General features: G+C 37.5%; 1 protein-coding gene and 1 pseudogene across 7 annotated transcripts in view; one reads left to right on the plus strand and one right to left on the minus strand.

The window, feature by feature from the left end:
* The window catches only part of MIA3 (MIA SH3 domain ER export factor 3), a 53795-nt gene that overhangs the window by 21271 nt on the left and 19831 nt on the right, over positions 1-12693 (plus strand). For 4 of the 7 annotated variants that reach the window (XR_009210934.1, XM_032137372.2, XM_032137371.2 and 1 more), the window contains exons 7-11: positions 5892-6023; positions 9164-9185; positions 10598-10686; positions 10938-11015; positions 11097-11207. Coding sequence is in view for 6 of the 7 variants with exons in the window: in XM_032137372.2 (XP_031993263.1) it covers positions 5892-6023; positions 9164-9185; positions 10598-10686; positions 10938-11015; positions 11097-11207 (432 nt within the window). In the remaining variant the exon portion in view is untranslated. Of the gene's footprint in view, positions 1-4665; positions 4933-5891; positions 6024-9163; positions 9186-10597; positions 10687-10937; positions 11016-11096; positions 11208-12693 lie in introns of those variants that run through there. The other 3 variants (XM_032137374.2, XM_032137375.2, XM_058430957.1) reach the window with 3 other exon arrangements.
* On the minus strand, positions 606-4809 carry LOC131381872 (prefoldin subunit 5-like; annotated as a pseudogene).

Raw genomic sequence — 12693 nt, forward strand, 5'->3', positions numbered from 1 at the left:
TCTAAAATTGATTACTGTGTAATTTAAAAAACAATAAATATATCAACAAACTAGGAAGGGAACTTAAATCACTTTTATGAAAGATTTAAAATGAACATCATACTTAATAGTGAATGATTGAATGTTTTTCCCCCAAGATCCGGAAGTGAAACAAGAATGTCTACTCTCATTACATCTGCTCAGTGTTGTAAGGCAATAGCCAGTGCACTAAGGCAAGAAAAAGAAATAAAATGCATCCAGATTGGGAAATAAGTAAAATTGTCTTTTTTTTGCAGACAACATGCATAAAATCTGGTGGGATGTAGAAAAAATCTACTAGATATACTAAGTTTAGTAAAGTTGCTAGATAAAGATTTACATCTAAAAGCAATTGTATTTATATATAGTAGCAATGAACAATTGGAAATTGAAGTTAAATTCCATGTACAATAGTATCAAAAATATGGAGTACTTATGGATAAATGTGGCAAAAAGTGTGTAAGACATATGCGTTAAAAACTATAAAATATTGCTGATAGAAATTAAAGAAGATCTAAATAGATGGAGAGATAGACCTTGTTTATGAGTCAGAAGACTATATTGTTAAGCTCCCCAGTTTGATCACTTGCATCAACATAGCCCAAATTAAAATCTCAGAAAGATTTTTTTTTTAAATGACAAGCTGATTCTACAATTCATATGGAAAATGCAGAGGACCTAGAATAGCCCAAGCATCATGTAATTTCAAGACTTATTATAAAGCTCTAGTAATTAAGACAGCAGATGAATAGACCATTGGAACAAAATAGAAAATCCAGAAATATACATGTATGACAGTGGACTTCTGACAAAGGTGGAAAGACAATTAAATGGAAAAAGGAAAGTCTTTTCAACAAATGGTACCAAAACTATTAGATTATTTATATGCAAAAAATTGATCCATACCTCACATCATGTACATAAATTAAAGCAGATCATAGACTTAAATGTAAACCCTAAAACTATAAAACTTCTAGGAAAAATTAAAAGAAAAATTTTGTTGAACTTGGATTGGCAAAGATTTCTTACGGTTGACATCAAAAGTATGATTCATAAAGGAGAAATCTGATAATTTGGATTTAATCAAAATAAAAACATCTCTTCAAAATGCACTGTTATACAAACTACAGACTGGGAAAGAGTCACTGCAAAGCATCTATCTGATAAAATATTTGTATTCAGAATGCATAAAGAACTCTCAAAATTCATCTAAAAAAATGTAATGCGTAAAATTACACTTTACCAAGGAAGATATACCAATTGCAAGTAAGCACATTTAAAAATGTTCAGCATAATTATCAGGGAAATGCCAATTTAAAGCAGAATGAGTTACCACTACACACTTACTATAATGGCTAAAATTTCAAAAACTGCTTTTACCATGTGTTGAAGAAGATGTGGAGGAAATGGAAGTATCATAGACTGCTGATGGGGATGTGAAGTGGTACAGCTATCTTGAAAAACAGCTTGTCAGTTTCTTAAGAAGGTAAAACTACACTGGTCATATGATCCAGCCATTCTTCTCCTAAACATTTACCTGAGACACATTTACCCAAGTGAAAATAAATTGTACATGCATAGAAAGACTTGTAGATCAATGTTTTTGACAGTTTATTTTTTCTGCCCAGCTGGCACATTTATTGGCATTAAACATAAGACCCTTCCCTTCCCTGGCACCAGGAAGCCATGCCCAAGGGGTATCCCTCTGCCCCATTTCTGCAACAAACTCTCAGGTCTTAACAGTAGCCTGAGCTGCCCCCAGGGCTCTGGGCTGCTGAATCGTCTGGCTCATCATTTCCATGACAGCCAGTTTCATGGCGTGCTCCTGGAGAGCTGGTGGATTTTCTCTATCTGCTTAGTTAGGAAGTCTATCTTCCTCTTGAAGAAGTCCTTGGCATCCTCAGCTATCTTATCTACATAGTACCCAGTTCCTACATCGATGAGCACATATTCCACATCATGCAGCTTCTCAGGGACATACATCAAACTCGTGAGTGGGACAAGTAATTCTCTTCCCTCATTGCTGTTACTCAGTATGTTCAGACAGTCCTTGGCTTCTACATACTTGGTCTGTACCACTTTGAGCTGGGCAATGGAGGTGGACAAGAACTCCACTTCCTGGTCCAGCTGGTTCTTGAGCATTTCTAGCTACGGCAGATTCATCTCCGTGATAGTCTTGGAAGTTTTATTTATAAAAGCCTAAAACTGAAAAAAATCAAATATCCATCTATAGATGACAGATAAACAGATTGGCATACCCATACAATGAAATGCTACTCAGCAATAAAAACAAATGAACCCTTATAGATATGTGCAGCAATGTGGGTGATTTTCAAATTATGCCGAATGAGAGAAGCCAGAGAAAATATAATCGTGCATTATTACATACATGTAAAACTTTAGGAAATGCAAACTAATCTATTATGACAGACATTGTGCTTCAGGGGCAGGGAGGGGTGAAAAGGGGCAGGAGATTACCAAGGGAATAAGGAGACTTTGGGAGGTTCACTGTGTTGGTTGTGATGATGGTTTCACAGGTGTATTCATACGCAAAACTGATCAAACTGTGCACTTTAAATACATATAACTTATTGAATGTCGTATTTCCCTCAAAGCTGTAAAGAAAAAAAATCCTAACTTTCTTAGCTAAAAGTAGTAGTCTCTACTTTTCTCTGCCTTTTAAAAAAATGTATTCTGACAGCATACCCTAGCAGTATATAAAATTATTTTCTTTTATGGCTTCACAGTATACTTTGCTGTATTTAATATGTCTTTCATTCATGGCCATTTTGGTTGTTTCTAGTCTTTTGTTATAAGTAATGCTGGAATAATACAGTTTTGTGCATATATTTTTTCAGCATTTGTTGTTATATCCCCAGTATCTTTGAGATAGATCTTTAGAACTGGGATTGTTGAGTCAGTAGGTAAATACACAAGTTATTTTGGGAGACGTTGCCAAATCATAGGGGTTGTATGATTTTATATAAAGATCAGCATAGAATGAGAGTGCCTGCTTCCTCCACATTCTCTCACCTACAGAGTGTGTTGTCAAATGTTTGGATCTTGCCAAGATAAGTGAGAAATCATATTTCATTGTAGGTTCATTTTGTATTTCTTGTATTATGAGTGAGGCAGAGCATGTTTCCATATGTTTTTAAATTACTTGCATTTCTTTTCCTGGGATCTGTTCATTACCTTAGCCCATTTTTCTTATAGGTTTGCTGGCGGCTATCTTCTTATTTGTAAAGCACTTTATATTTTAGGAATATTAATCCTTCATAATATGTTACAAATATTTTTTCTCAGGTTACCATTGCCAAACTTGGATTATTTTGCAATTTTTTGGATGGCGTTGGGCAAGTTTTTTTGGTTTTCCAGTAATAGATTTACAAATCTTTTTCTTTGTTGCTTTTGCATTTTGATACATAATTAGGAAGGTCTTGCCCACTCACATAATACATAGAGACAGTCACTCAATTTTTTCAACTACTTGTTTGTTTTCATTTTTTACATTCAGTTTTCTGATTAACTTGGAATTTATGAATAATGAAAAAAAGATCCAGTTTTATCATTTTCCATATTGTTATCTAGATATGTAATACCATTTATTAAAAAGTCTGTTAACCAGCTGCCTTGCTGTATCCCAAATTTCCAGTGCAGTTGGGTCTATTTCTGGATTTTTTATTCTGCCCCGTGGTCGGTCTGCATTCTTGGGCCAGTACCATACTGTTATTACAGATCCTGCCCTCCTCTTGTACCACACCCTTCATTGCTCTTCTTTCTCAGGGTTTTCCTGCTTGTTCTTGCTTGATTGTTCCTCTGAATTGACTTTATATTCAACTCGAAGATAAACCTTTAAAGGTCTAAAAATGGTATTTTTTATCTACAGATACCATTTTTTTCCCCACAGATTAAATGTCCCCGGTTTCTTCAACTTTTGGAACGTGATTTCCATACTATTCATTATCCTTGTCCTTTTCCACAAGTCATGTAACCTTAAGATGTGGCCGGACACTTGTAGTCCCAGCTTCTCAGATGGCTTGAACCCCGGAGTTCGAGTCCAGCCTGGGCAACATAGGGAGACTCCCTCCCCTTCCCCGCAGCCACCATCTAAAAAAAAAAAGTGGGACCCATAACTGAACCCATGTGCATGGGGGTGACACGATGACATGACTCCTGGGTAAGGCTTTTTAATAGAGTGTCGGCAAGAATGTGAGACAGCGAGCGCAATGGAGGTCTGGAGGCGGAACAGTAAGCAGAGGACTGAGTGGGCAGGGAAGAAAGGCCGCGCGCTGCAGCGGCGCCCCATCTGAGCGGTGATCCTTCCGCGCTGTGACTGGAAGGGCCAGCTCCGGGCCGGCACGAGAGGCCTGCCTTTCTCCTTTTCCCCAGCTGCCGCCCACAATCCTCCTCCAGGTAGATCCCTGGCCTCCTTACTCCGGGGCTCTTTAAGTCACCGGTTCCTGGCGGAAGTGCCAGTCACTCCCGCCTCCCCTTACTTGGATTCTTCCGCTCCAGCCCTATTCGCTCATCTCCCCCGTCCCCTCGATTGTTGGTTCTGTCCGCTCTGGCCCCGCCCTCGCCGGCCGGCTCCTTTGGTGCCTTGAAGTGCGCCAGGGGCAGTGGCTGATGACGTGTTTTATAGGCGGCTTAAAGCGAAAGTGCAGGCAGCGGTGGAAGGCGAAGTTCAATCCCAGAGTCCGCCCCCTGAACTGGGGCCTTTACGGAGGAGGAAGCTCTGAAAGACAGGGGCCCAGTGCCATTCCTCAGGGAATTGTCGCTTGCGTTCATCTGTTCTACACAATGGACTCAGTACCTGCCACTGTGCCTTCTATCACCGCTACCCCGGGGGACCCGGAACTTCTGGGACCCCTGTCTGTGCTCTACGCAGCCTTCATAGCCAAGCTGCTGGAGGTGACAGTCCCCACTCCCAGGGAGGGACCCAAGCTGTCACAGGCGGGTGGATGAGTTCTAAGCAGAGTGGGTGCACTGATTGTCTGTGCAAAGGAGAAATGGAGTGTGTCAGATCCGAGGAAAGCAAGACGTTTCTGTGCTGTTCAGGGAGGCAGGTGGGAGTGTGTTTGAGAAGGTTTCGTCACTCTTTTTTTTTTTTAATTGAGTACTTACGAAGTGACAGCACTTTATGTTCTGGTGTGAAGTCATGATCAAAACACAGAGAACCTACAGGTCTTTTCCGCATAATCCCCGGCTCTGTTGTGGGATGGGGCCAGTGTGATAGTGTACTTGTAGAGGGCTGTGAAAACAGCATAGAGCAGACAGGTGTTTAATGCACCGTTTTCAAGGAAACATTTAGAATTAAGGCACTAAATTCAAAGCGGTTTATCTAGGTCAGTTATCAGGAGCTATCCGAACTTAGCATTTGTTCTTTGTTTATGTAAGAGTCGATCTAAGATTTTAAATCTTAGAGGAATAACACATTATTTGTGGTATTCATTAGCATCATATTGGTTTTATTTGCAGCCATAAAAAGTTGGTTACTTGTATATAAAAGGTTTTTTGTCTTATGTGGTTTTTTAAGCAATAAAAACCAATTTATTCAAGAGAAGTGTGATGCAGAGAGATTCCAGCCATGTTTTAGATAACATATTGTATCAGGGCCTATTGAAACTAGAAATATATGCCCAACCTAAAGACATTTAGAGTCATAGTACTTCAAAGCACCACAGGCCAAACAAGTATGAGACTCCCAGTATCCTATTTTTCTTGAAGCAGTGAGAGCTACTGAAGATTTTTGAGGGGATAGGTATCTGATAGAGTTGGTTTAGAATTTCTGTGAATGAGTCTTTGTGACTGCTTTATGGTAAGCTTCTTTAAGGTTTCTCATTATTTCTAACATTATTTCTAACATTCAGCTAGTTGCTACATTGCCTGATGATGTTCAGCCTGGGCCTGATTTTTATGGACTGCCATGGAAACCTGTACTTATCACTGCCTTCTTGGGAATTGTTTCGTTTGCCGTTTTCTTATGGAGAACTGTCCTTGTTGTGAGTAAATTAATGCATACTTTAACTCATAAATTCAAGTATGGTTTTATAATCACAGTCTTTTTGTTTCTTTTTCAGTTTCTAATATGAACAGAAATTAATGCTTTTAATTCAAGCTAACCTTGTAAAATAATTTAGTATAATTTTTGTGTTGGTAAATTCTTAAGTGAATAAGACAACATGTATAGTCTCAATGGGAAGACTTCAGTTTATATGTCCCTTATATTAAAATCTAAATTTTAAGAATTAGGTGGGTCTTTATTTCAACTCACAAAGGAAAAAAAGAAAGAATTAGATAGGTCATATGTATACTGTTAGTAGAACTAGGAATTTTTAGAGCCATCCTGAAAAATAGTTTCATGATGTGTATGATAAGCCTTAAAAATGGTTATATCCTTTTATGTTGTGTTACTGTCATATCTAGTAATCAATCCTAAAGAAATAACCAGTCAGCCAGGCACAGTGGCTCACGCCTGTGATCCCAGCACTTTGAGAGTCTGAGGCAGGCGGATCATTTGAGGCCAGGAGTTTGAGACCAGCCTAGCCAACATGACGAAACCCTATCTCTTCTAAAAATACGATAATTAGCCGGGTGTTGTGGCACATGCCTGTAATCCCAGCTACTCGGGATGCTGAGGCAGAGAATTGCTTGAACCTGGGAGGCGGAGGCTGCAGTGAGCTGAGATGCGCCACTGCACTCCAGCCTGGGTGACAGAGTGAGACTCCATCTCAAAAGAAAAAAAAAGAAAGAAAGAAAGAAAGAAAGAAATAACCAATCATGCATTAAATATCTTACATGGCCGGGCGTGGTGGCTCACACCTGTAATACCAGCACTTTGGGAGGCGGAGGCAGGTGGATCACATAAGGCCAGGAGTTCGAGACCAGCCTGGCCAACAAGACGAAACCCCGTCTCTACTAAAAATACAAAACTTAGCCGGGGGTGGTGGCAGGAGCCTGTAATCCCAGCTACTTGGGAGGCTGAGGCAGGAGAATCACTTGAACCAGGGAGGCAGATCATGCCACTGCACTCCAGCCTAGGCGACAAAGTGAGACTGTGTCTCAGAAAAAAAGTTTTAAATATCTTACATGAGAGCATTCGGTAGCACAGTATTTATTAGAGTGAAAACTTTGACACAACCTACTGTGATTCACAGTGGGAAAATTGTTAAATTATTGTGTGTTCATATAATGGGATATTAGGCTGCTTTATATAATTCAAAGATATAGGGGCACAACAAATACTCACAATTTAACGTGAAGTAGAAAAAAAGTAGAAACCAAGACTTTAAGGTATAGAGAAACTGTATATTACATAAACATACACATAGAAAATAAATGCTGCAAGGAAATACAACAAAATGATAAAAATTCTTCTATCTAGGAGATGAGGTAAGTTTTCAGTTTTTAAAAAATGTGTATTTCCCAGATTTTCTGATTTTATCATGTACTATTTTACTCAGAAAATATCTTTTTATTTCGAAATGCAAATTATGTGTAAAGACACACCATTAATTTTTTTATCTTCTGTGCAGAATTTTTCTTTCAGACTTAAGCATATGTATGTATAAGTGTGTATACTCATACTTGTACATTCTTGTGATTATACTATATAGCATTCAGCTTCATAGTTATTTAACATAATTGGGAGAAGATTATTTGTGTAAATGAGCTTTGCAGATGAAAAGCTTTGTATTGAAACTTCACAGTTAAAATGGCCGAAATTATTGGATGCAAATCTTTCTAAAACTGAGTATTCTTTTTCTGATTTCATAATTATATCACATATATCGTCGTTAATACATTTTCTCTGCTTTCACAATTGATTGTAAAATTACTTAAAAAGAAGGGTCTTTTTTCCTGTGAGGCCTTCTCTAACCTCGTGGTGCTTTTCTTCAGATAAAAAGGGAGAATCAAAGGGTAAATGGAAGGGGAAAAGGTGAAAACATTTTACATTTCCCACTCTTGTTTCTCCTATTTGTTAATAAAAAAATTCTAACGCCTTTTTCGTTTTTCAGAAAGTTATATAGACTCTGTGTCCTAACTGCTGTTCCTCAGCCTCAGCACTTGACTTTTGGAACCTTGGTCTCTACTTGCCTGTTAGTTTGGGTGAAATGGAGCAGAGGAATTAGCAAGGCCATGACATTAGAGAGATAGTAATTTCTTTCCACGTTGGAATTTTCTGAATGCATATTCCTATAACAACAGTATTATAAGTGAGATTTAGATACTGGAATTATTATGTATACAGTATATTGTATACAGTAATACAGTATATTATGTAAACAGTATATTTACTGAGATTATGGATGATTTGTGGACTGGTGTTAGTATCTCATCAGCATAACATTTGAAAGGGAAAATATGTTCTGGGTTGCAAAGAAATTTAGTAATAATTCTTTTTACAATATTAGTTACTGCTTAGATTTTCTTGTCCTGTAATTTAGTGCTGTCTTTGGGGGATGATTTGGGTGCCCTTTCAAGAAGATGATAGTTGTCATTTCTCTTGTTGCTTATGCATCTTCCCTTCCCTGTCAGGTTTATGAGCACTGTTTTTAGTGGTCTAGGAAAATCGAATGATCTAGCTTAGTATTTATAGCATTATTTTTAAATTCAGCCAGTAGTCAACTTTGAGTAGGATTTCTGAGATGTTTTCTGGAGAGCAAAAGAGGTGTGTATCTTAGTACGAAGATCATACCTTTAATTTTGTTTCCTCAGAGTCTTTTTGAGTAGTCATTGTTTTTAGATTTCTTTCTGGCTATTTGGAGTTGTCAAATAAGTGACTTTGAGTAAGTAAAACATTAATATATTTATTACAAAAATATTAGCCATTTCTGTTATTCAAGTTAAGTGCTCATTTCATAAGACTGGTGCTCATTTAGATATATAAACACATCTTTAGCTGTGCAAAGTAAGATATTTACCTTAGTGCTTTATCTGTCAGACCACAACATATCACTACTGGTTAAATTTGAAATGCTTTTTAACCTTGTTAAATTTTTTCATCTTGAGGATTCATTATGCTAAACCAAAGTATTATTAAATTCTCATTTGGTTACAATTCTGACAGTTGTATTAGAAACTATATACATCTATTAGTAAAATGTTTGACATCAAATTTAATTTTATTTCTCTTTTCTAGGTGAAGGATAGAGTATATCAAGGTAAATCTTTAGGCTTATTTTGTTATTTGTACTATGGTGTTTGATATGGGTTTTATATATAAGTAGTTTTAGTGACTTCCAATGTCTGACTGACTTATAGCTTCTGAAAACTTTACTATTCCTAGGTTGCCAGGTTGGATGATAGAGTAAATGGTGATGCTACCAACTGAGATAGGAGATGAGGAGGAACAAATTGCGGGAGTAGGGAGAAGATAATTAATTTGGGGCAGATTGACCTTAAATGTTGAGGTAGTACCAATTTATTACATGTGACCAGTGTTCCTGTGCTAATGATTTAGTCAGTACATTAAATATTTATTTAAGTAGATAATTTGAGGACTAGAAATATAAATCAGCATGCCTACATTTTCTGTTTCTCTTTGCAAATGACATATTTGAAGTGATGCCATTTTCTGAGAAGAAAGATGCTTCATGCAGGGAGGAATATTGAGCTATAACATTTTACTGTGTTTCTCATCTTGGAAATAAATTAGACTCTCATTGAAATAAAGGTTCTTATTATATTTTTCTTAAATTGTAACAGTATTTTTACATCCCTATTCTTGTTAGCAGATTGCTTTTTGTATTAATCTGTTTTCACACTGCTATAAAGAAATACCCAAGGCCTGGTGTGGTGGCTTATGCCTGTAATCCCAACACTTTGGGAGGCCAAAGCAGGAGGATTGCTTGAGCTCAGGAGTTCGAGACCAGCCTGGGCAACATGGAGAAACCCCATCTCTATAAAAAAAAGTACAAAAATTAGCTGGGTGTGGTGGCACACACCTGGAGTCCCAGCTACTCAGGAGGCTGAGACAGGAGGATTGCTTGAGCTTGGGAGGTGGAGTTTGCAGTGAGCTGAGATTGCACCACTGAACTCCAGCCTGGACAACAGAGCAAGACCCTGTCACAAAAAAAGAAATACCTGAAACTGGGTAATTTATAAGAAGTTTAATTAGCTCATGTTTCTGCAGGCTATAGGAAGTATAGCGGCATCTGCTTCTGAGGAGGCCTCAGGGAGCTTTTACTCATAGCAGAAGGCAAAGCGAGAGCAGGCGCAAGAGAGAGTGAGCGGGGAGGTGCTGCATACTTTTAAAACAACCAGATTCCACAAGGACTCAGTCACCATCACAGAATAGCACCACAGGGATGGTGATAAACCAGTCATGAGAAATCTACCCCTAGGATCCAATCACCTTCCACCAGGCCCCACCTGAACGCTGGGGACTGTAATTTGACATGAGATTTGGTGGAGACACAGAGCCAAACCATATCACTTTTTAAAACCATAATAGTTATGCTGAGAAGTTCTTTTTCCTCATAGTGCCAGATAACATGTCTTTGCTGCTGATACATTGGGTAATTCAATTTAATTTAGTGATCATAATAACCTTATTATTTTTTTCTTTTTTCAGTCACGGAACAGCAAATTTCTGAGAAGTTGAAGACTATTATGAAAGAAAATACAGAACTTGTACAAAAATTGTCAAATTATGAACAGAAGGTATAATTATTCTTTGTTTTTTTTTTTCCATGGTCCCAGTTTGAATTATTTGTCACCTATCTTATAGTTCATTTACTATGGTATTTTTAAATAGTGTTTATTATTACATTAATTCCTATAAACCGTCCAGATCTTAAGCAGTCATATGTGTAAAGTACTGTTTTCTTCTGTAAGAGGTCAGTCACTTGAAAATAAGTTCTGGTAGCACTATACTTTATATTTCTGGATTCTGAATGCTTTATTTTATATAGATCAAGGAATCAAAGAAACATGTTCAGGAAACCAGGAAACAAAATATGATTCTCTCTGATGAAGCAATTAAATTTAAGGTAAAAACTTCTTTTGGGGATTACGTTTTAAAACAAAAGTAAAAGTAATGAGTACAATTAACCTTAATATCTTTTTTGTAGGATAAAATCAAGACACTTGAAAAAAATCAGGAAATTCTGGATGACACAGCTAAAAATCTTCGTGTTATGCTAGAATCAGAGAGAGAACAGAATGTCAAGAATCAGGACTTGGTAAGAGTTTTGCTGCTAAGTGTTACTAATAATTTGGGTTTTGAACTCTTTTGTAGATTGAGTTGAACTCTTTATTTTCCATGCTGTTATGTGAAGTAAGAGTGCGAGTCAGGGAAGTTGAACCTACTTCTGTCCATTTTTGTGGAATTTTAAGTACTTACACAAGCAGTTATTCTTACAGGCCTAGGAAGTATTTTGGTTCTCAACCCTAGTTAATTGTCATATTGCTTGGCTCTGCCCTCCGAAACACGTGGAACAACTAAGAAACCCAGTTGAACAGTCCTTGTGTTTTGTTTTGTTTTGCAAAGTTTTGTGTTTTTTTTTGCTATAAACATTTTATTAATAGAATAGTTTTAGAATGACCTAAAAGTTGCAAAGATAGTAGAGGTTCCCGTAAATCCCATACCCTATTAATCTTGATGACCTCGCTGAGGTAGTATTGCCAGGTTTCTTCACTGTAAAATTACTTTTTTTTTTTTTTTAAACTTTTTGCATTATTGTACTCTTTGGAAGGAAGTTACTAACACAGCCCACAGTTAAAACGTGAAGGGTTATGTTCCATCCCCTTGAGAAGCCAGAATCTTCATAAATTATCTGGAATTCTATGTGGGTGATCTGTCTATTCTCACTCCAATCCTACCATTTTTAATTTAGGCAAGAGAATTTTTAAAGTACCTTGGGGATTTTTTTTTTCTCTTGCCACAAGGAAAAAAAAAGTCACATTGATTTGAACTGGTTTACTTAAATGTTTTTTCAGTTTCTTTTCTTTCACCTTTTAGTCTGGTCATCTACCACATTTTATTCTAACCAGGAAGGTTGTGTATGCCATGAAATATTTATGCCTTTGATTATTTTCCCTTACCTCTTTAAGTTCTTGATTTTTCCCGAGGGCAAAACTGAAACACCTGCTTTTACCTGAAACATAGGGGATGGCTCTGGGACATACTTTGTTGATGTTGTTTCTTCTTAGTATGTATCCCAGTATTTCTTTTCTTTTTTTTTTATTATTTTTTTGCACACGAAAACAATAAACATTTTCTAAAAATACATACAAACAAAAAGATGCGTATCAAACATATTAGGAAGGTTGCACATGGGAAGTCGGGAAATAGAAATGGGGGGTGGGAGTTAAAATAAATGAGAGAGGGACTTTATATGGATCAGTGATAATAACTCAATCCTCTATTTGACAAAGAAGAGGGAGAAGGAAGAGGAAGAAAAAGAAAGTGGGATAAAGGATCAGAAAGGGAGGAAAATAGAAAAAATTAGAGTATGACTCCAGGGAAGACCTGTTTTGTTGTCACTGAGTTGGTTGGTTGGTTTGTCTGTTGTATTTTTCATGTTTCGCCAAGTTGGCCAGACTGGTCTCGAACTCCTAGCCCAAAGTGATCAACCCGCCTCGCCCCCCAGAGTGCCGGGACCACAGGCGTGAGCCACCGCGTCCAGCCCCCACATTGCTTCTGGCCTCCGTGGTAGACCTCCCAGA

Source organism: Hylobates moloch, unplaced genomic scaffold (assembly GCF_009828535.3).
Source record: "Hylobates moloch isolate HMO894 unplaced genomic scaffold, HMol_V3 SCAFFOLD_18, whole genome shotgun sequence".
Taxonomy (NCBI): Eukaryota; Metazoa; Chordata; class Mammalia; order Primates; family Hylobatidae; genus Hylobates; species Hylobates moloch.